The sequence below is a fragment of the Halichoeres trimaculatus genome, unplaced genomic scaffold (assembly GCF_033239565.1).
Source record: "Halichoeres trimaculatus isolate MK-OKI-2021-1 unplaced genomic scaffold, fHalTri1.1 fHalTri1_scaffold_20, whole genome shotgun sequence".
NCBI lineage: Eukaryota > Metazoa > Chordata > Actinopteri > Labriformes > Labridae > Halichoeres > Halichoeres trimaculatus.
The window spans coordinates 11,377,767-11,402,214 of NW_027437198.1; the positions used below are offsets into that span (position 1 = coordinate 11,377,767).

General features: G+C 41.5%; 1 protein-coding gene across 2 annotated transcripts in view; it reads left to right on the top strand.

The window, feature by feature from the left end:
• Positions 1-24,448, top strand: part of tmem104 (transmembrane protein 104) — a 64,055-nt gene that overhangs the window by 34,881 nt on the left and 4,726 nt on the right. For both annotated transcript variants that reach the window (XM_074697291.1, XM_074697292.1), the window contains exon 9: positions 13,159-13,252. In XM_074697291.1, the coding sequence (XP_074553392.1) occupies positions 13,159-13,252 (94 nt within the window). The remainder of the gene's footprint in view (positions 1-13,158; positions 13,253-24,448) is intronic.

Sequence of the window (24,448 nt, forward strand, 5' to 3'; positions counted from 1 at the left end):
CATTACCTGCAGGGCTGTGTGTGTGTGTGTGTGTGGATGTCTTTGCTCCAGGTTTCTGAGTGTTTCTGAATTGATTGGTTAGTTAACGTGTGGCGCTCTGTAGTCGCTCCTCAGGGAGCAGCAGTTTAAGCGCTGTCCGCTGACCTGTAGTGCCCTCTCCCAAAGGCGAGAATAAAATATCCAATCATTACCTTTTTTCAATTACACCTTGATGCATGGCACACTCACGAGACGTCCACATTGTTGATGTATCTTTTATTTTATCCTCGGGTCTCTCATCAGTGTAATTTGGAAAGTCATGTACTAATGCAGCTTCCTCCTCCTCCTCCTCCTCCTCTGTCTCCAGTTTTACAACACCTGAGATGATGATGATGATGGGCGGAGTGAAATAGCCTCCGCTGTATTAGACCTCAAGCAAATTATCGTTTCTCATTTCCTCCCCCTGATATGTCCCAAGCCATAAAGTCATAAATCTTTTCCTCCGTGCTGTTGCTCGTTATTTTTACCTGTGTAGATGTAAAATGGTTTCTTTTTTGAGGCGATGCTGTGCGTTACAGGCTTTAATTAAGCGATGCAGCAGCTTGTTCAAAGTCATAAAGAGTTTAGAGAAGGGTGCTCGTCAGTGTTTACTTTGTAAAGGCACTTTCCTTCCTTCCTTTCCAGTTGGTGTCGTCTGATATAATGTTCATTTTGGCTTCCTGTGTTCAGATATATGACAGAAATCTGCGTTTTTATGGACGCATATTTAGTTTTTCTCTGCTTATTTTTCTTTCACAGTGTTTAAAACAGATTCCAGCTGAAAGTGACCTTGCTGCAGAAAGAGGGAGCGCACGCTTGATAAGACCTTGACTTGTTAATTAAATCATGGAAATGGAAAAATCACCCGCGTTATCGCCCTGCAGATGACCAATGTGTGATTAAGTTTCACAGATGAGCTCTGCCACAAACAGTCCAGCCAGCCGATTCATCCTGTTTTTATTGAAAGTATCCGGCTGACAATAATGTGTTGGTGTGATTTAGTAACGCTGCAGTAAAGTGAAGGTGGATTCGCTCCAAAGTTGAATGTCACACTGACTTTTGTCCTAAATCACTGAAAAATGAATTCCTAAGTGCTGCTTACACTCGATCACAGTCAGCTTTAGCTAAAATATCTGTTTCATAAAATACACTGACCCATCCTGCTCTCTGTGTCTCTGAAAACACACTGATGCATTCTCCTTCTCTTCATCTCTGCCCTCACTTAATCCCTTCTTCACCTCTCCTTTTGTCTGCGTGGTCTTCCTTCCCCTCATTAGACTCTTATCCTTAATCGTGTGGAGACAAGGTGGTCCCCGGGGCCAAATACCTAATTAACAGTACAGGCTACTGTGTTGGATGTGTTTCACTTTCTCAATCTGCAAATGAGATGAAAGCTGCTCTGAGAGTCGGTCCAGATTTGTTTTAAGGGCTTTTTAAAAACTGCGTCACATAGGTTACGGTGTTGTTTTGAGTTTATGCTCATTCTGCTTTGACTATCAGCTGTTATCTGTATCATCTGTGGGTGAAACAGGGTTTGACTGTTGCCAGGACACCTACAAACGTTTTAACATAATCAGTTTGTGCTGTAGTGTTTTGTGGATGTGCAAAACAATGTCAGACCAAGACATGCACAAACCGAAAGATCCCCACAGACATAAATCATCTCCCAGATGGACAGACCGTCCATCACAACCTGCTTCACTGCTTTCCTGAAGTGGAGTCTTCTGGATGCATGACATGCACACAGAGCGAGTCCATTATTTATTCATCAATACATGAGTGTAAGAGTTTTTTTCTCATTGGTATGTGTGAGTATGTCTTTATGTTTAATTTATGTTGCTTGATGGTGACCCAAAGACCCAGAGGGATGGGAGCAGCGTCCAGAGCTGACAGAGACGGTCACATTGGAGATGGATGGAGAGCCTTCTGTTGGCAGCAGATAAGCCTTCAGTTATTCAGTCTTTATGTCTCTCTCATGAAACCCCCAAAATAAGCGTGCACAGTGTGAGAAAGAAGCACAGCATTGGCTCTAAATCTGCCGTTGGCTCGTGTTATTTATATCTTATTAAATTTAGACGTGGATTGTCCTCCTCCTCTTCCTCCTCTTCCTCCTCTTCCTCCTCTTCCTCCTCTTCCTCCTCCTTGGTGGACTGGAGAACTTGCCTGTGTCCCACAGAGAGGTTGAGCTGATTTATTCCAGTCAACATGTCACTCGCTTTGATGCACAGTCAACAGCAGAAGCTGAGAAATATGTTTGTTGAAATTTCGCTTTCTTTTCTTTCAAAGCTTTCCTGCTCCATGCGTGAGGGTAACACAGCAACCTCCAAAAATTGGGGACTTTTTATGGGGAATTCTTAAATTAAGGTGGTTTTTCCATCCTCAGGGTAGATAACCAAGAACAAATATTTTTTTTGCAAAACAATTATTTTATTTGTTAGAGTTAAGTTGAAAAAGCTATGAAAAAATAACGGTGTCTCAATGATGATATTTAAATACTTTTTCTGTGTATAAAAGTGCTAAATTCATTCAAATCTCCCTTTTACAATTTCCTCATAATGACTTAAAAAGACATTTTTTAGATTCAAACATCGTTGATATTCGTTCAATTTGTGCAACTTGTTCAATCTGCAAATAATTCATAGCTAAATATTGCTGTCCCTTACACTTCTGTCATTACCATCACGCTCAACATTCTACAGACTAATAAAGGTTTTTTACAGCCTGTTTTTTGATGCCCAGTTTTGCCCACATATGTGAGTAAATTTTAAATTTGTTTGAAAATAAAATATATATATTTTTTCCATTTAACATATTTATTCTTTAATATATAAACTTGCAATGCTGTGTTCATGTCCAGTATGGAAAATCTCGTACTCTTCCACTCCCTCACAGTCACAAGGATGCATTTAGGTACCTAAACATGGTACCTTTTGATTTCACGTGAAGCGCTACCCGGTACTTTTGACAGAATTCGGTCGGTACCTATAAAAGTACCTAATTTGGCACCTATCCCTATATGTGAGTAATTTGATCTTTTAAACACCCTGATGTGAGAGTATGTTTATTAGGTGTCATTACCAAACAAACTACTATTTGAATTTTTAACTAATTGGCAGGAACTTTTATTTTATTTACATTTATTTTGTGTACATTTTATGCTAGGTAACCGGTTAGCTTAGCAAATCTTTAACTTAACCAACCTTTTTTTGAAAATCTTGCACATTTGAATTTTCAACACACAGAAAAAGTATTAAAATATCGAGACACAGTTATATTTTTCACAAAATCTTTAACCTAACCCTTACAAATTTGTTTTTTTGTAAAAAAATATTTTCTTCTTTGAAAACTACCCTGGGGACAGAAAAACTCCCTTAATTGAAGAATCACCCTTAAATACTTTATTTAATGACCTAAACACTGGTGACAGTTTCCTGTCAGTTATCTGACCACCCCATTGAGAAATTATTAAGATGTGCGCTCTTTGCCAAAGTGCACTTATCTTGTTATTATCATGCATTAATTATAGGATCAGATGAGATAAAATTTTCCTAATAATGTGTAATACAATGGTTTAGATGCTGCTCAGTGTTTGCATTGTTCCAAAGGAAATGTAAAGAATGATGAAGACGTGTCACAAGTGGTGCAATTAACTTTTTGTGAAAAATGACACGTTGTATTGTTGTTTTCAACCATCCATGTGTTTATAAATTTTGATAATGTTGCTTGATGGAGATGTTTGGAGGTGATGAATGACGCTGAAGGTAGACCCTCTTTCATCCTGACAGACGTTTACTCCCAGTTTGTTTCCTGGTGTTGCCTCCTGGGCAGCCCTCCCCTTGAAACCAACCCCCAACATGTTCATCTCTGTCTCACCCCTCTTACCCCCTCCTCCCACTTCTTGTGTGTTCAGTGAATCAGCTGACTTCTTATTGCTATCATAAAGGTTGGTATGTATCTCCTGGGCTTTTATGGCTTATTTTATGCCATTTCCATTCCCTGCCACCATGTTCAGACCACCCCAAGTCTTTTATCATACATGTCACTACCACAGCAATGGATTGCCCTATGTTTCCTGTTTGTAATATAGTTGTTGATATTTCCCAGCATCTTGTTTTGCATCATTAAGATGAAATATAGTCGAGGAATGAAATTATCTGTCTGAATAGATGTTGATGCAACATTTTTCATGAGCGTCCTAATATGATTTGGAGTGGTTGGTGATTGATTTTAATCAATCCGAATGAAGAGAAAAACAAATTATAAATCCAGTGTGTTTGTAAAATTGTTCGAGAGCCAGGTAATAATTAAAGTTTAATGACGGGTTGAAGCTCTGATTTTTTGCACAGATCTGAAATGCTCATGAATAATCAGAATATCCAGTTTCCCATTTGAAATCTGTTTGTAATCAAGATTAACATGAGACACAAATGGCGAGGGATCTTGGGACCGCTGGGATTGGTGACTGTAATCCCTCTCTCTGTTAGATTGTGAGCGTGGCTCATGGGGAGATTAACAGTATCCAGGCTGGACCACCGAATGGAGCCACCAGGACTTTTAGCTGGTCTTTGCCCCAGTGTCGCCCTTACTAACCCTCTGTGTGCCCAAACCGTTCCCAAACTGAGCAGTGATTTCACAACGACAGCTTGGCAGAGCTCAGATATCTCCCTCGGATAACAACTCCACCCTGGCGACGTCCGAGAGCTGGAGGACATCTGTGGTTCTCGCAGTGTTTGGCTGACCCCTGAGAAAAGAACAGAAATATGTTGATTAATTACTTAAATGGACTTGCGCAGTCAGGGGTCGACTTTCGGAGCCCAACTGTGATGGATGAAGAGGAACGGCAACACGTGACTCAGGAGAAAACTCTCACATATGTGGAGATTAATGAGACCAGTGGATTGGCCTGTGGCCTCTGGCTGACGCAATCTAATGCCAATTAAACGCCTTTCCACACTCTCTGCTCTTTCTCATCCGCACAAATCCAAAACACTGGTCCTTTATAGACCTGAGAGGTGATTGACAGCCGGCGTTGACAGTTGGCGGTGGCTTTTTGCCATTATTGAGATCATTCACCATATCTAAGCCCTGTTAATCTCCTCACTTCTGAATTATAACTTTTGAACGTCACATGGAGGGCTGAAAAACTTGATGAAGAGTGATGTTGTTTAGGTTCTTCAAAAGTACTTTCGCAGTTTATAAAACAGAGGAGAGTTGAGGGACAAAGTTCTTTGAACTCAAAGTGAGTTGAAAGAAGTTTTTTCACAACTTTGACAAATACCTCATGCTTTTATTCTGAAACTGAAAACCTGTGAGCGACAGTAGATATGCTTGAAAATGCTTTTGAAATTGCCACTACAAGTAACCCCAGCTTTTGGAAACGATGTGAAACAGAGAAGTAGGTTACGAGAATGGTGGGCAGCAGGTTGTTTGGCCCTCTGGCTCCGACATGATGATAAAATGATGTTTTCCTCAGAGCATTGTTCTGATTTGGGTCACGGTCTGTAATGAGACCTCGGTGTACCAATGATGATGGCCAACAGGAGTGAGGTCTGGAGCCAAAATAATGATTGTTTCACAACAAAGGACCAAATGTGCATATGAATGAAAGCGAACGTTTGCTGTGCTGATAAATACACCCCCCCTCCCACAATAGAATATAGGACCCAGGAGATGGCAATTATTCCTGTTGTATCATCTGTTAAGGTGTTTATGTGTCATTAACTGGATTTGTAAACCTCAGGTGCTCATTAACCAAGGAAGAAATAATACCCAACAAAAAGCATCATGTGTCAGATCTGCAGACCAGTGACAGTCCATTTCTGTAGTCTAACATCTTCAAATAACCTTTGAGTAAATGTTCAGGAGTGGAGAGTTTTGCTATTTTGGAACAAGAATCTACCTTTGCAGGCTGACAAAACAATGCCAAACCACATTCTGCATTAATTACAACAGCATGGCTCTGTAGTAGAAGAGTTAAGCCCAGGCCTGTTAAGCCCAGTTTCCATTAAGCAGTTCAGTTCGGTTGGTCTCTGTGACGTTTCTTTTCAATAAAACCGGGACAGGTGCCAAAATTACTGACTTGTACTGTCCCACTTTTTGGTGCCCTTGGCTGTTTTCCAAACCACCATTCTACATGCATATTGTACATGTGAATGTAGTGTGTAGTGTGCACTGCATACTGCCTACTGCTTTTGCATGTAGTATGTAGTGTGACTGCTCTGTTGGGTCTGTTTTGTAGTATACTACTCTGGTTTTATGTTTTGGAAGGCGGAGCTACAGATGACGTTTTATTTTTGCCTTAATGAATAATGTACAAAACAAACTATGGGTAAATCATGATATTTAATTTATTTTTCCATACCACAGCAGAAGCATCATATTTGATTTTAAATATTACACCAAGAGTTATAGTGTTTATTTTAAAAAATTCTGGGAGGGATTGACTTTTTATATTTACTGCTGATAGAAAAACCACTTCCATATAATCTACATATAGTTAAAAATAAAGTAATTATTGGTTCAAATGGGCTTAAATTAATTTGTAAAAGTAAACAACCCTTTTACAGCTAGAAGTGACAAGCTTTACTGGTGTTTCTTCCTCATCACTTCACTTCTATCTCACGGATTGTCTAACGTTAATGTTGTGTTGTAGTTGTAGTGCTAAGTCATTCCAGTAGATGCCGATAATTCACCGAAACCGAAACAGTTTCATACTGATAAATTTTCCTGAATCAATAGGACATCCGGGGATTTTTGGCTAACTGCAGAATTTGCAACTTTTCGCATACTGCCTACTACTACTAAATTTTGGCCAAAATAGTAGGCACTACTAGTGTAGTAGGTGGTTTGGAAAACAGCCCTTCTGTCTGGGTGCCAGACATACCAATCTGGCTCCAGAAGGTGGAGATAGAAACACTGTAGTCCGTTGATTGGTTGAAAAAAATTGTCACTTCCTGTGTGACAGCAGTTGCTGAGGTGGCAACACAGTCTTCTCTGAAACGAAGCTTGATTGCGCTTTGTAACAAAGAGCCACATGCCAATCACAAAGAAGGCCAATTGCTGGATGTCTTCCATTGTTGCTCTTTGTTTACTGTGCTGTATTTTTCTTTTTTGTTGGATTTGTTAGCAGGGTACACTGTGTTGTGCTGCTATGCCAACACGCCATTATGTAGCTCACTGGGCTGTCAGCATCCTACTTTTCAAGAAAGACACAGTTTGCTGTGGAAACGCAAACAGGCTCAGGCTTTACCGCTCCAACCCGTACCAAACTGTACTGATCTAAACCAGACCACTAGGGGGGAATTGGGCTTTACACAGTTTGAGATGTTGTCTTTGCAGGTTTAAAGTTACAAACCATCAGAATCAGTGTTACCAACATTTTGCACAGCGTCAGAACTTTTTGTGATTGTGGGAGAGATTTTTTGGAGGAAGGTTTTAAAACAGGTAAATATATCAAGAAACTGGGTAGAGCTGCTATTTTGATTTAATTTTGTATTGTAAATTTGATAAAACCGGCCTCCTAAGCAGCGCTCACAGGCTATGACCCTGAACATTAGATGGATTATGCAACAGGTTTGTCCCAGGCGTTTGTTGATTCCTCTTCAGCCTCCCCCCTCTACAAAAAAGTAATAGGCCAATCTTAGTGTTTGTACCCATGATTGCTTTGGTCACTTTTTGCAGTTTCTCATCTCCAACTCGCCGTTTATTGTGTTTCACTGAAGTGTGTGATTGCAGCTCGGCAGGTGGCCGCTGCAGAATCCGTCGTCTCACACACACAGGGAGGAGAAGTGGCAGCTTTTTTAAGAATGTCTTTCCTGTCAGAAGTGAAATGCTCACAGTTGATGAGCGAGCTGCAGCCGAGGAGCAAAAACCCATCAGCCCGCCGGAGGGGAGTAAACAGGGAAGGGGGTAGGGAGGGGAGGGATCCAGCCAGAATTGATTCACGCCACTTTTTTCCTGACAGTTTGTTTTTGTTTATTGAGACATTTATTAAAGTGAGCATGAAACGTAAGCAGTTTCTGTGGCGAGGGGAGCAAAACCGCAGACAGGATGTGCATGTCTGCCGAGCCAGTGAAGGAGGGTGAAATTGCTGGAACAGCCTGAACAAAGTATTGAATGAATAAATGCATCGGAACCGAGTGTCATTCATCCTGTTCATGCTATGAAATTCAGGTTACATTCATCCCTTGTTCTCCTGGAGTCTGCCTCTTTTATCCTCTCTACATGTTTCTGCTTTTAAGGAAGACCATGGACCGCTTTAAGTCCCGTGATGTAACCATGCTGGCTTTATTATTGTCTTTGTTGGTGATCTGGTTGATGCATCTTTTCCAATAAGAAGGCTCTAAAGTTGTATATTTTCAGAGTGGTGGTATTGTTCTCTTGCATTGGTCGTTTTGTTGAGCTACGCTTCAGCAGTCCAGGGTCCTCAGGCCATCGTTTGGTCTGGGGTTTTATGGAAGGTTGGGAGCTGTTGGAGGTGCAGTCTTGATTCATGAGGGGTGGAGAAGCTGTTCATCAGCCGTGTGTCCACATAAAGAACAGACTTGGTGCTATTAAGCCTCGGGGATATCACTGTCTCTGCAACACTGGGTCAGATTCTACCCTGTGCAGTCAGATCTGTCCGTGTTTGAGCTGATTTGTTTCTGAATAGTTAGAAAAAGACTGTTTGATGTGACAGTGAGTGGAGTGCAAATCTTAACTAAAGGCAGTACAACTTTTTTGATGTTCAGGGGTACAGGGGAACACTGGAAGTAAAATTAAGAGCTTCCTAAAAACCTCCACCAAAACCAAGATGAGGCACAAAGATACAGAAACCAAAACCAAGCATAAAAAGCTAAAATGTGTCAGGGTCTTTAGTGTTTAAAGAGGGGTATTCTACTTTCCCATATTCTATAGTTATATGTTAAATAACAATGCTGAATGTTCATATGAAATATGTGCAGATTTAAAACCATTGCATAATCAAATGTTGTTGAAACCACCGACAGTTCGAAAAAATAGCCAAGGTCTTAATTATATTATATTTCCATGAGATCTTCACGGGACCAGCTGAAATAATGAGGTCATCACGTAAGGATATTCTAACTGGTTCATGACAAGTTGGTGGGTCGGGCCTTAAACACAAAGGCCTGCCTGTAGTGCCACCCCAACATACCTCCAGAGGGCTGACCAATCAGAAGAAAGGGGGTTTGTGGAGAGTGGAGCCTTAAAGAGACAGCAACTAAAATAAAATGTTTCCACAAAGACTGAAATAAGAATTTTCTAAAACACCAGTGGGAGAAAAATAGGGATTATTTTGATCTGTAGCACATTGGTATTTAAGGGAAAGTTAAAAAAAAATCAGAAAAAGAGCACAATACCCCCTCTTTAAGCATCCTCTTTTTGTGTCCTTTCAAAACTTAGTTACTAAATTTGCAGCCTGAGAGTAAAAACTCATCCAGTCAAAACTCTAAAACTTTGTTCAACCTAAAGTGACACCTAAGTTTTTATTCACTGTTACACAGATCGTTCAAGATTTCAACTACAACCGAAGATTTGTGAAACACCTTTGTGTATCTTACTTCAGCCAAATGTGTTTCTGTTTACAAAGTGATCCTGGGACAGACAGCTGAGGTGGTGGGAACGGCCCGACCGTGCTGAAACATTCAGGGCTAAACTCTGCTGACAGTCCGCCAGCTGCCATTAATTTCACTTTCTTCTTCAGACACATCTCTCTTCATAATGGCTCATTCATTACCTCCAATAGATGTTCGGGATTTATGCTTTGGCTCGCCTTGAGCTTTGGCTGCACTTTGCCAAGAAGACAGCTGGTAATTCTTTAATATAGAGACACACGGGCATCATCATTATTCAGCAGAATTAAAAGCTATTTATTTTTCCCCTCTCACCCCTGCTGACACTGGAGCCGGCCATGTGTACATCTGGAATAAAAGCTGATTCAGCTTTCAGTAAGAAGTGAGTCCCCTGTTTCCTCAAAACCAAGGAGAAGACACTCTGCAGGGGATTGTTCAGATGACTTTAATAACCTTTCACATCAGCTGAACCTTAATAATTTACTGCACAGACATGAAAAGGGATCATGGATTGAAAGAATGCCGTAAAGCAGAAGAGGAACAAGTCCATGCTCAACATTAAACTGAGGATTAAAGTGAAGATGCATATGCTGATGCTGAATGTGTAATTGTACTCCAATCGGAACTGCTACATAACTGCAAAATACATGACACACAGCATTTGTCAGGGGAAGAATTTATCTACAGGCCATCCCTTGTACTGTCGTGCCACGCAGATGCACTGTAAACATCTTTAATCCAGGCAAAAATATGTTATGACAATCCGTCCAATAGCTGTTTGGTTATATCAAAGGGATTGTTTTATATAATTTTGCTTTGATCAAAGATGTTTCCTGAAGTCTTAAGATAATGATGTGTTGACCAGGACATCTCTGTTGCACAACATCATCACTTTGGGACAGCGTGTTTGAGATTTTTTCACCAAATTAGAGGATTGACATTCCCTCACAAGGATCCACAATGCTAAAATGTTTTATCCACTGAGCATTACGATTATTTTTGCAACCATGTTTCTTGTTGATGTCTTCCACGTGACTGTGATTCTACTCATGCAACACTGAGCTCAAGACGTCCTCTGCCTCCTCTTAAAGGTGTGCATCCTGTGTGTGTGTGTGTGTTTGTGTGTGTGTGTGTGTGTGTGTGTGTATGTTTGAGGAAGGCACGGTGAGCCCCTTGTTTGGAATCCTGCAGGCTTCTCTTCTGATAAAATAGCACACAAGTGAGACCACATGCCACTCAAAGTGTGCAGACAGCCCTGAGAGAGAGCCAGAAAAAAGGGGGGATGGGTCAAGGGGAAGAAACGGATGAAAGGGGATGAGTTTGTAGGCTTGAGGGGAGGAGTGAGGAGCTGATGGGATTGGAGCTATGATGGCTGAGCCATGATGGCAGCTCTTGATAAAGAAAAGTATCAGACGGGCAATCAGAGGATTTTTTGGTGGACTTTGGATTGGTCCATTTTTTAATCTGTTCACCAATCTTTCAGACAGGTTGGTTGGATTCTGAGAAGTTGGGAGGACGATGCTGTGACTGTGGAGTTTGCGTGTTCTCCTAATGAAAGCTTGGTTCATCGGTCACCCCTAACGATAAAATTTCCCCTTGTTTGGTGAATATAGAATGTAAATATAAAGAAAGAAGGGGAAAATGTTTTGATAGAAAATTCTGCACAACAAAATTACCCACTTCACTAACGATGAATGTTGGTGCCTAAATTAAATTAAATATTTTGGGTTTACACTATTTATTTACACCTAAGTCACAAATAATGACAGAAACGATGATTGAGGAACTGGAAGAACAGAAACAACAATGTATTAACTATTTCTTTCCTCTTTCAGGGGCTCTGTCTCAATTAATGTTTTTAATAGTCTTGTACAAAATGCAGTTTTGGCCCAAATGTGCAAAAAAAAAAAAAAAATTACAAATGGCCAGGGCTGGTATGCATGACAAGCCATTAGCAGGGAAAACGGACCGTTTGTACTAACAGTGAAAAAAATACGGTTGGTTAGTGGAATACATGAGCCAGGTTAACAGCCAAAAGGCGTTAGAACGGCAGAGTTACAGCGCCTGTTTGGCTGTTTTTAAATGCAGACATCGGGCGATGCGTCACAGTTTGAGATGAAATATGCAAAGACAATGGACAATCCTTTAGAAAGGTGGCAATGCTGTGGGGATACAGTAAATTTTGATTTAGGAGTCACATTATTTTTTGATGAGATAAGGGAGACAAAGTCTCAAACTGGCGAGGCTCGCTGCTGTCAGTTTATCAAGTTTGATTTGCTCTCTTCTTTTATACGTCTGGATCCTTCCAAGATGTGTGTGGTGAAATGTTGGAGTTCATAAACTGCTTTAAGAGTTACTTATTAAGGTACTGAAGCAATGCTGTGGTGCTTGTTTCGCGCAGCAGCTTTCGTATCACTGATTTTATTATTGAGGTTTTCTTCTCGGAAACACCATACATGTTTACTCTGTTCAGGATCGACAAACTTTCTCTTTCTCATTGTTTACCTGGTTGACTCATTGACAACAGCTGTATTCTAGTAATAAAATTCTACTTCTCCAGCTGAAAAATGTTTTTCTTGATCTTCTCTCAGTCACACCGTTACTGCTTGCCGGGTTTATTGCTATTTATGAGCGGTAGACATGCACAGTTCAAATTTGTTTGATGGGCTTTCCAGGAGTTATGACGTTATCTGCACCTGCGTCTCTTTCATGGTGTAATTAGTTAACTGGACGATTGTTTGCAGTCGTGCTTGTGGCTAACGCTGCAGCCAAACAGACTGTTCCATAACAGAACATTAGGACTAATGGTCCCATTTGTTAAATGAGTGAACGTGCACACAGGCCCTGGTTGTTCCTGTAAAGTAAGCTAACAAAGCTACATGTCCATACTACCTGTTAATCTCTAAGTGTGTTTTTTTACAATGAGTCTGAAGCCGCTTAGGTTTCTCCGAAGCTATGATCTGCAGAGAAGAACCTCTTGACCTTGGTCTCCATTGACTTTGAAATGTTTTACGTTCGGACTATGTTAAGACTAATGGTACTGTTTGTTTAATGACTGAACATGCATACGAGCCCCAAATCTCCTTAAAAATGTTAGAAATAACAAACATTTGGATTTTCTGCTCAGTAAAAAAATGCTTGATAATTCACGATGTCTGTCAGGTTGTTTACCCCTCTTCAAAGACCTCATTATTAAGCTGAGTGAAGGTTTGTGAAGCACACAAATACAGCCTCAGGAGTTTTTTTAATACTCTACATTTCACAGAAAACCAGTTGATTAAAAATCAGAAGTATCTCAAAGGTCTGACTGAACAGATGTTCATCATACTCCTTGACGGTAAATCACATTTACTGACTGACGAGCTCTGACATTTACAGCATTGTTCATAACGGCTGACATTTTAATGTTATTGCCTTTGTTTCCAAGTATTTCCCGCCTCTTGTTATCGGACAGTAAAAGCAGTCTCCCACTTAAAGGCTGGTTTTACAGGACAGGGTTTGGACTCTGACATCTGTTTCTTTCTTGTTTTCACGTAGGCATTAATTCTTCATTTCTCTTTTCTTGCAGAGCATCTTTACCGTCATGTTGGGGCCTTTCACCTTCTTCAACGCCCAGAAAACCAAATATCTCCAGATTCTCACCTCACTCATGCGCTGGCTGGGTAAGATCAAACTAATTTGCATACATTAACACGTTTTTTTGTTTGTTTCTGCCACTCATTGGTGCAAAAATAACGGCAAACTTACCGTTATAATGCGATAAAATGAAGCTGGTACAGATTGAGGAGATGAAAATAATATGGAGTAAGAATACGAGTGAGATGTGAACAGTAAGTGGCTTAAATGACACTTCCCATATATTTAACAACAGAAGCATCAAAGCCACTGTTGCCTTCTGTTGTAACTATTCTTCTTTCAACACCACACTGAATATTTTCCGGTTAGACTTTTCTCCGGATGTCATCATTCGTTTTTCAAGCCAGTGTGCTTTCCTCAAGCCCTCTGTTTCTACCGACACATATTTCCATTTTCTCTGTGTCTACCCCCGATTTCTTTCATCCCTCCCTCCTCCCTGCCCTTGCCTGTGCGGCAGCTCTGCTCAGGTCCGTCCATCATGGTTCGGTCCTGCTCTGTGTCTTTGATTCCCATCTCCTCTCATTCCTCAGCCTGACAGGCCTGACAGCCCGTCCCAAGCTTGATTGGACCGTCACTCACAGGGCGACGGGTGAAAATAAACCGCCCGTCCTGTGCCCGCTGTTAAAATCACAACACCACTGAATCATGGCGCTGCAGCCATCCCCCACACGGCCCCGTGCTAACTCACACGAACACAGAGGCAGTATCCACACACTGTCCACTGAGAGTAGTTTTAGCTGCAGCTTTCACTCTTCTTTAGCCCCACGACCCGCTCACATGTTCGGTTTGATTGGTGTTGTGTTTGCAGGGCTCTTTACAACCCCGGCTAATGATTCAGAATGTTTCCAGTAGAAGCTCAGTGCTCACTCCATGAAGTTGAGTAATGACACGAGAACAAGGTCCAGACATCAAGGGATCCAACAGCCAATGGGATTAGATTTTACATACACCCTCCTCAATCATCAGATTTGGTTACATTCTTGTTTCTGGATCGACTTATACGACACCTTCTCCTCCCCTGACCATCACTCACCTTTCCTGGCTACACCTGCAGTCACCTGTGCTGCCCTGTGAGGACACGGGGTGTGTTTAATGTCAGGGTTCACAGCTGGCTGCTGTGTCAGGGCCCTGCCTCCCGCCCTCAGCTCTGGCCTTGTCAGCATCGTTGCCACTCAACTGTAGTAACCTTCCCGTCCACTGAGTCCCGTTTTAACACCAAACCTGAGTGATGGTGTGACTTCCTGCTGCTGTGGCTTTCAGTGGAGCGGCCATTAGCCCAGGACAGTGTGACACCTTTTAGATCATGCAGAAAGAGCTGCAGTAAAGCTTTTTCTCCTCCTGCCATGTTTCCTAATTGTTCATTAATTTAATAGAAAGAGGTGCAAAGGGCTCAGGCCATCTGTGCATATTACAGCACATCTCAGCGCTCCTCTTTTGCCAAATTAAAGTATTCAGCCATCCTGCTATTTCCGACACACTGTGTAATGTCCTGAAGCCATTTCTGCCAATAACTCCACCAATATTTCCCCACCTGACCTTTAGCGGCTCTACTTTCCTTGAACAAGCCTCTCTTCAAATGCTCTTTCTTCACCTGCTGGGCATTTACTCTATATGTGCAACATGTATACCATAAACCATGAAGGACTCAAATACCATCCACCCCAAGCAGTCAGCTTTATTCCTCTCAAAAAGTTCAAGAGCTTGTTGACCTTTGAGGATCCGTCTTTATCACCATGTCATAAGAAGTTAGGGTACTCCAGGTGTGACTGGAGCTGCATACAACATGCATAAATACCTACTGTGGTATAGTGTGTTAACCTCTTGGAATATCTGCAAGTGACATGAATGTAAATATAATCATGAGATGCTACTTTGGGATGTTATCTTTGGAAATGATGCACAAAAATGTTACCAGTATGTGCTTGTCTTTAATTTACTTAATTGTTGGAAAATAAGGGATAAATAAGGCAATCTTTGAATTCTGAGACAGGAAAATATAAAATGATACATTCAGGGTTTCTGTGGATCCTTAAAAAGTTTAAAAAGCATTCAATTCATGAATCTAAAAACAAGGCCTTAGATGGGCTTAAAATGTCTTCAATTAATTTTTAAAAGTCTTAAAAAATGTTAACATGTGTTAGTATGATATAACCTGACACTCCAGTCTTGTAAAACTGCCACGGAAATATTTCACTGGTCCATCTGGGTAGCAGCACTTCAGATTTATTTTTAGACCTTCAAAAAAATCAGCAGCAGGTGATTGGGTGACCATTCTAATTGACACACTCACCACAGACCAATCCACATCAAGCCACGGTATGACCCAGCTAATGTGCGCCACTGCTGAGAAACAATAGACGAACAACCACAGGAACACAAGAAACAGCTGTGATAATGGCGTTAGACGACTGCTGCTGTTTTTGTAAAGTTATAACTTAAAGGGCAACTCCTTTTTTTTTACACCTGGACCTTATTTATAGGTGTGTGCATGCTCATATACTCACTCAGACAAACATTGTGCAGCTCGGAGTCCTTCAGAAGTTATTTAGATCCAACCGATTTTAGTCGCACTTAGCGAGGGCCACGGCAAGGGAGCTTCAGTGCGGGACATAATCTCTGCAAAATCGCTCATTTCGGCTATATTTTTTCATCCATCGCCAGTGTTAACATAAACACACTCCTCTTCTGTTGCCATAGATGAACACTGTCCACAAGCGCACCACCAGTTCACATTAAGTCGTGGACGTGCTCCTGTTTGTTGTTCTCGAGCCAGCTCTTCGTCTCTCTCCCTCTGCATCCTTCTGTCATGGAGCTCCTCGTCCGTGTACTCAGGCTCAAACCGGTAAGGACAACCGTCAAACTCGAAGTCGTAGTCTGAAGACGGTAGACGAGCTGACTTTATGATAACACTGGCGATGGATGAAAAAATATAGCAGAAATGAGCGATTTTGCAGAGACGATATCCCGCGCCGAAGCTCCCTTGCCGTGGCCCCCGCTAAGTGCGGCTAAAATCGGTTGGATCTAAATAACTTCTGAAGGACTCTGAGCTGCACGATGTTTGTCCTAGTGAGTATATGAGCATGCACACACCTACAAATAAGGTCAAGGTGTCAAAAAACCAGAGTTGCCCTTTAAAAAATCAAAGGAACGCTGACAAGTACGAAAGTCTGCTAACGTCACGTCTGCTCGTCAACCTGATTACACCGTTAAGAATTTAGCCGAGTGAATTCATTGGTCAATGGAGCCTGGCAAGATGGATCTGCAGAAACTGAATCAGGCAGGTCCATCTGCTCTGCAAGGTTAAGTATGAATATGAATAGTCCCAAATCTCAAAATAAATGCTGAAATTATTATTTTTTTTAAGTAATTTACCCAGTGAATCTCTTGGTAACATGCAATTATGACAGTGGAACCAAAAAAACATTGATTGGTTGCAGCTGGAACTCTAATAATTTTCCCTAACCCTATGTTATTGTTGTGGTGTTTTTTTCCATTTGTGTTTATTGTGAAGTTGGTCTCACATTTAATTTCAAACGGTATTTAAAAGTCTTGATTTTAACTTGACTTAAGCTGTAGGTACCCTGACCTGATGAATGTGACAGTGTAGCACATTCCTTGGATATTATGTTGAACTTGCACAAATGGGAAATGAATTGTGTGATTTCCTGCTCTTTAGAAGACCCGAGACACGAGCAGTGGAGATCTTCTCTAATTGGTATCGAGTGCGATGAGAGGAGGGGAACGAGTTAACAGCCTCTTCTTGCTGTAAACGAGTATTAATCACTCCTGTCTATCTCTGCTGGGATGGATGGAAAGCTACTGGGAGTGTCAGGGGAGTTACTGTCTTTATTAACAGAGGAGTGAGTGACACATGGATCATGTGCTTCCCAAGAGCACCTGTCACTTTGAAAGACTTGTATGTGGTGTTCCATAATAGTGCTATTTTTGTCAAACAGTTTAAAAAATGTATTTTCAGAGAGGGGTTTTAAGAGGACTAGCTTTAAGTCAAATTCTGGCTTAATTAGTAGACTTAATGTGAGAGATCTGAGAAAAAAATCAAAAAAGGGGACAGTTTTTATTTTATTATTTTTTTTTAATTTGGCTAATAATGGGATCATATAGTTTACAGGTAGATCATTTCAAAATGTTAGCTAAGTGTGGCTAGGGTTGGCATGAGCTTACAAGACCAAAATCATTATCAGCATCAGGATGTTTCTTTCTGCTGTCATAACTGGAATTTTAACACTGAGGTCAAGAGGACTCCTTGGCTATTTTGGGGTCAGCCTCGTGTGTACATTTGAGGAACTGCAGTTTTTGCACACTATTACTTGGCAGCTAACCCCAATGCCTATTCCCACATGAGCTTTTAGTCTCTAAAAAATCAACAAAAAAATACTCAAGGGTTTTAACTCTACATAAACATTAATGAATATCCCAAACTCAGCAACAATACTGACAGAATAACACAAATAAATACGAGCACACACAGAAAAACAGGAGCAAATAGTTCATTAGTTTGCACCTAAGACCTCCTCTGAAAGGCTTTAGTTTAAGATAATGTAAGAGCCAGGATGAGTTATAAGTTTTCCACACTTTCAGCCTCTGACAACAGTAATTTAATTATCTATAAATTCTTTGCCTGAAGTTTTATTGTGCACTTAAGTGAAGCATGCGATTTTGATCTTTTAAAGAGTTTCCCCCTGACCAAATTTAATTTTTATGTATTAAAATCTGCTGATAATTACTCTTGGCGAATGAGATTGCCTGAGTATCCATACAAAATGAAGTCAAACAGCACCGTTTTCCTCCTCCACCCCCAGACAAAAACAACAGTAAGTATAAGCCTCAGTGATCCATTGGTCTCACCATCCATCTTATGCTCTTAGTTTACTCCAACATGGTGTTAGGAGTGAAGGAAACGCCCGCGGGGGTTTTCACAGCTGCCTGGTGCCATTTGAAATGGGTGAGGGATGGAGATATTGTTTTTGAAGGTCAGGGGGACTCTGCTGGCTGCTTGAGTGGAAAGTTGGGTTTGTCCGGAGCAGGCGGCTCACAGGGGACCTGCTGAAATATGAGCAGGTTTTAATGGACCGTACAACAGAACCTCAGTTCAGAGGTCCAGAAAAATTACATTTAAGAGCAGATTAGAAAAAATGGCTGTGTTTTGGTCTTCATCACAGTCTTGTTGTCGGCCAAGGACTCAAACATCAGACATTTTCTTCCCAGTGCAGCTAAATATAAACACAATCACAGGCACCTTTCCTGGAGGTTTTCTGAGCTCCTGCTCTCTTTCCCTGCTCAGTATTGATGTCTGTTTGTGTAATCAGGGGTCGGACTTCCCGCTGAGATGAGTTTCAGGGTGATTAGGGGAATGTTTTTCGGATGTCTGCTTTGGTTGGGGAACGTGATCAATTGGATCAATACTCACTAACTAAGCTTATAATTATAAACACTGACCTCCAGGGATTGTTTCCCTTGAAGTTTCTGTTAGTCTGTTGCTACTATAGTAACGTGAATCAAAGCTGTGGGATAGAAAAATACTGGACTCCCTGCATATTTGGCCCTTATTGTGCTTTTATTTCAAGAGCTGTGGCATTAATTTTGTGTTTCTATTCAAGAGTATTTTTTTAAAGAACAGTTAATGCAGTTAAAGTGGCTGTGAGGAGTTTTTTAGAGATCTTGAAAAAAGTTTTCCTTCTAGATATATGCTTGATTGTTATTCACTCTTTAAAATGAGACTGTCAGCGCTAATATGGTTTATTTTGAAATGCCACCTTTTAGCTTCTCGATCAGGTCAAACAAGATTGATTTATGGCACATCAAAGTCTTTATCATATCTGAAGTAATGGTGGACACTGGAGCCTAACTGTCAGACAGAAAAAAGGACAGAAGAGCAGAAGAAAGCTAAACAGAAGAGTGATAGAGCTGTACAGGGACTGAACTGTTTGTGATAAAGTTCATTCCAACCCAGATGCAGCAGTTATTCTGCAGTGGTCTGATCAAACTTGAGAGTAGGGGTGGGGGATATAGCCCCAAAATTATGTTACAATATTTTGAGGAAATTTGTTATAACGATATTTATGACAATATGGGGAAAAATGAGCAACTTATTATTAGTGGTTGCTGCTTCTGAATAACAGCATTTTTATTGCACACACAGTGTGGAAGCCACTTTTCCAATTATTTACTACTACTACACAAGCTTAAAATGTAAACATAGTAAGTAGGTCAGATCCAGAGGAAATCTGACGTTTTGGAGGAGGAAAAGTTCATCTTGCAGGTGAAAAACTTCATAATTCTATGCGACACAACACATTATTTCTATAAAGACACCAACAAAAAGGAGAAGGCATGGACTGAAGTAGCTGAAGTTAGGGGAGGACAAGATGAGCTTCACATGCTAATTAATTACCATGAAAGTATGTTGTCGTGGGTGGGATTCCTGCCCTGCGCTGTGCTGCAGGGCGCTCAGGTTTTATGTGTGAATTAGGGGTAATGCTGATATCGGGTTCAGACATTCAGCTCGACCACATGTCCGTCCTAGAGGCGAAAAACTCCACCAATAATAATGTGGCTTTAGCATCCTCTTCACGTGTCTTTATTGCCTGGTTGGATTCAGCCGTGTGTTTCAGCTTTAGGTGGTGGAACATGTTTGTGGTGTTGCCACCCTTTGCGGTAATAGTTCTCCTGCACATTTTGCATTTAATGTGTTTTGCTGTGTGTCTGATCTTTGTTCAGCTGAACCACCTCCACATCACCTAGGTAGCCCCTCTTTTAGACACTAAATCCTCGTGTGAGGACGAAGTTGATGCTGCTGTGCTACTTTCGCTCTCGGCCATTATTGTTTTGTACACAGCAGGGAACATCACACGTCATTGCGTCTCTGCACTGTAAAAATCCCAAAATAACAAATTTATATTGTCAAAAAAATTATACTGGTATTATCATAGATGATATGATATGACACTACCCTACTTGAGAGTCTATCAATAAAATGAAGAGTGAGGTTACATTAGCTCTGCTTGGTAGATGAGCACTGGCAGGATGTGTCTTAATGACACTGTGCATAAAGCTCCGGGCCAAATGGTGGCGCTGCAGTCTAATTTACACAGATCCCCCTTACAACACTTTTAATGCTGCCTCACAGATTTTTGATAATGGAGGTTTCACATCATATCTCAAAGCAAATTGGTATGATCATATGAACATATGATCCAGACGCTAGCTCACATGCCAGTTTTTCTGTCTTGACGCCTTCAAAGACCAAAATCTATCCGTCACTTTCATCTTAAACATGAGACAACTGTTTCTTATTCCTTAGATTAGAAGGCTGCATCCCTATAAAACAGGAATATCATTGATTCACTCTTTATATCATCATGACTCAATTCAGCCCATTCTGCAGACATCCCCAAACTCTAATTGAATCGTTTTTTCTCGCTGGTCATAAGGATGGCTGTATTAACTTGTTATCTGGTTTTAATGTGCAAATTTCCTCAGCGCTATCAGAGTGAGAGGGCTAATTAATGTTTTCATGAAGCTGTTAGATAGTGTCATGGAGTCTGGCTGACTCATCCCTGTGTGAAGCGTTTGACTGCTGTGCTGCTCTGTGCTGTGTTTACTGATAGCTGTATCTGAGATTACTTGACTTGTTACGAGGCAAAGCAGCTGCTCATCACGCCGTCTCCTTCCAAATTCAGCAGCAGCAGCAGCGCGCCTACGCCGGTTGTGATATGTTAAACGTGTTCTGGACCACAGGAAGAGGTCCAGAGACCTTGGTGAGATCGAGGTGGAGAGCCAAGACTTGTGCTAATTACCTTAGAGATAACCCAAGCGTGCTTCACGAGTCTCTCTTAATTAACGATGGGATGATTGCTGGGCTCTTAAACCACTAGGGGGAGACATGTTTGGATTGGCAGAGACGCAGTGCATGGAACGCAGCGTTTCCTCCGTATCGGAAATGCTTTCACAGCAGGCCCACTCATCTCAAGCACAGCTGGGAAGCCCTTGACCTTTACACTATCATCACTGAGAATTGCTCGCTCTTAAGTGTCCCCCCTCTCAGAGACACCAGACCCCCCAGATTGCAGCTTTCCCGTGCTCCATCACACAGAAGATTGATCACCCCCTCTCACCTTCTACCATTTCCTACTCATTAATTGAGTCCAGGAATCCCATCTCTCCTCAAGAATCCTTCTCTGCACGCGGTCAACGACTCCTTGGAGCTTTGAGAGAGTGTGTGCCAGCCTTGGCTTAACAGCAACAGCTTTGTTTGCTACCAGTGAGGATACAGCTGTAAGAGCCTTCTCTGGAGGGTTGTTAAGCTGAAGCACTCCTCACAAGGTCACTGCCATCCCCATCCAGGCGGTATAAATCACAGACTGGGAGATGGATGGACGCTAGTTATGTGGACGTGAAATGTGGCCACCTTCTCAATTTACTCAGTTCCCGTTGACGTATGTCGAGTGTGGTGGGAGAGCATTGGCGTCACAATAGAGGTCTGCAGAGTTGTACACATCTGAATGAATGAATGAATAAGTCTCACAGCTGTAGATTTTGCTACTGTTGTAGTTTTACGGTTTTAGTCAATGACACCTGTTATAAATCTATCTATGTGTAATAAAAAAGAAGGCCGTCAAACAAGGCTCAGGCTACAAGGAGAGACGACAGGTTGAGAAACTCGCTTCTGTCATTCCCATCAGTCCAAAGACGTCACAGGCTGAGCTGAATTTACTGTGTAAATAAAACCCCACACTCCGGTTCCTTGGTCCTTCAAAGCTGTCAAGGTGATCAGGCATCATTTGCGTCTACTCCACGGCTGCAAAAGCATTGAGATTCAAAGCTGTAGGTGCAATGAGCGCGATAAAATTGTCACAGGCAGGCGTGAGTCACCCACCACGGTGACGAATGAGCACATTATGAAAAATCTTCATTCTGCTGGCTTTGTTCTTGGTGTTCGGCTCCTTTCTACCATCTGATTGACTTTCAATTTCTTTGGAAACTAAGGCATTAGTTCCTGTGTCTTAAGTAAGATGAATGAGTTCTCTTCCTCTCATTAGCATAAAGCTCTGTGGGTGGAAAAGGAAGAGATGTTATGCTTTTGAGTTTGCAATTTGGAGGGATCCTGGATATTATTCTGTAGTTAACCCTTATTAACATTTTACAGGGAAGTCTGGTATTTTTAGACCCGGGCTCTTTTTTACCTATTTTGGGGTTTTTTAATGGCCTGTGACGAGTTTTGGAACTGCTTTGTTAAATTGCTTCAGCTGGCAGCAACAGAATGAGGCTGTAGCTCTCCCTGAGGGAATGAAGGTGTGCTTTAAAGACAATCCTGTAAAATGAGGATGCGTTGATCAATTCAGATTCACTGTCATTTATAAAATGTGGTCTCTTACTTTGTAAAACAGGAGTTTTTGGTCCATAGAGGTAGAGGTGGGGATCACCAGTGACCCAAATACCATCGCTTCACTGGTGCAAACTGCATTGATCCCATGCACCAAGGTTTAGAAAAAACACTGGAATAACCCTTTATCCTGGAGCTTACCAGCACAGCCAGCCTTGGTGTCCTTTCTCACAGCCTCTCCCGCAGCATTTTAATCTTGGCTGAAGCTGCAAAAAGGTGCTTTAGGTAGTGTATTAGTGCACAACCACCCTGAGGCACTCTTAATTAAAAGCCCCACGCTAGTTTCCTTCCTGCAAGCGTCGGTGTCACTGAGGAGAAAGGCTCCCTTTCTCCTCCTCAGTCCACTTTCCCTCCCCTATGTACAGCGGACAGACAGGTGGCTCTGCTCCGTTCACACATCCCAAACGCTGCGCATGAAAAGGTGGAATGAAGATGAGAGTTTGACGGAGGGAAAAGACAGAAGGAGCAAAGGGAGCAGACAGATGGGAAGTGGTGACGGCTCTTTCACACATTAGAGATGTTTTTAAGGGGAGAGGGAAGCAGAAAGTTGTGCAGAAAACAATCAGCGTTTCTTCAGAAGAGCAGACAAAGGGAGATAGTTTTATGACCTAAAGGGGCTCCTGCAGGGGAGCGATTTTTGTTCTGGCATTTTTTAAAATTGTAGTGGATTGGCAGAAACTGTTTAAGGCTTCTTTTCAGGCATGTGTCAGGTTCAGATACCCAACAGTGGAGGATTTTTGTTGAGTCTTTAATTCACCTTTTAAGGTTTTAAACTGTTCATTTGAAAAAAAAAGATACCTCAGAAAGCACATAAGCACATTTAACACAGAGAAAGTGTGATGAAATTAATTGATACTTGCAGTCCTACATCCACGTGTCCATGTCCTTGCAAGTTGGTCTGCTGCCCAGCAGTTTAACCTCTGCGTGTAAGGAGGGGTCGAGGTCAGAATGGGGAGGATTGCAAGTCCCAGAGCCTCTCCCAGAGCCAGAGATTACATTGGATGAAAGCCAAAAAAGCATTAAATATTGACCACCTGCAGAGACAGGTTTACACTTTGGCAGCAGATATGTGAGCGCGCTTATAACTCATACATGAGTGTGGAACAAGGATGACAGATGTTCAGAAGATCCTGTTCTAGATCTACCGTATGTACTAAAAGGCTTGGCTGACACTAATCAAGCGTGTAAATTTCATGGAATGTAAACTTACTCTTTATGAGTGAATCATTTCAACGAAGGAGCAAAACTCACAGTATGTGCTCACACTGTGCAAATTAGATAAGAATAGAGCGTTAACTCTGTAAATAGGTTGAAGTACAAGTCAGAAAACAGAATGAAAGGCTCAAACATGAAATTGTAGAAACTGTTAGATAAAAACACACAACTTGACAAACTCTTGACAACTGAACTTGTATTTAAGTTGTGTCTTTTTCAGAAACCCAGGGACGACTTCTTCTTCCTTTATTTTTCTCCTTATTTACCTCCAACACCTCTGCTGAAAGTTGCCCTTTCTGTTTGTTCGGTTCGTCCCTGATAATTAGGACGAGTTTTGTCCTCCTGATGTACATTAAAGTGTCACTGTGAGAGCACAGGATCTGATTAATGAAGCCTGTTAGAAACTTTTAGTACCCACCTTGCTCTCTTTCACTCCTCTGTTATCAAGCACCACAACCTCTGCTGGAAACATTAGGTTCTGAGACCTGCTGTACTTACCCTTTAGATTTCTTCATTAAAAGCAGCAGGTGTCTGTGTCTTTCATTTATTCATAACACTGAGTCCCACAGAGGTCCGTGCTATAGAATCATTTCTGCATGTGTGA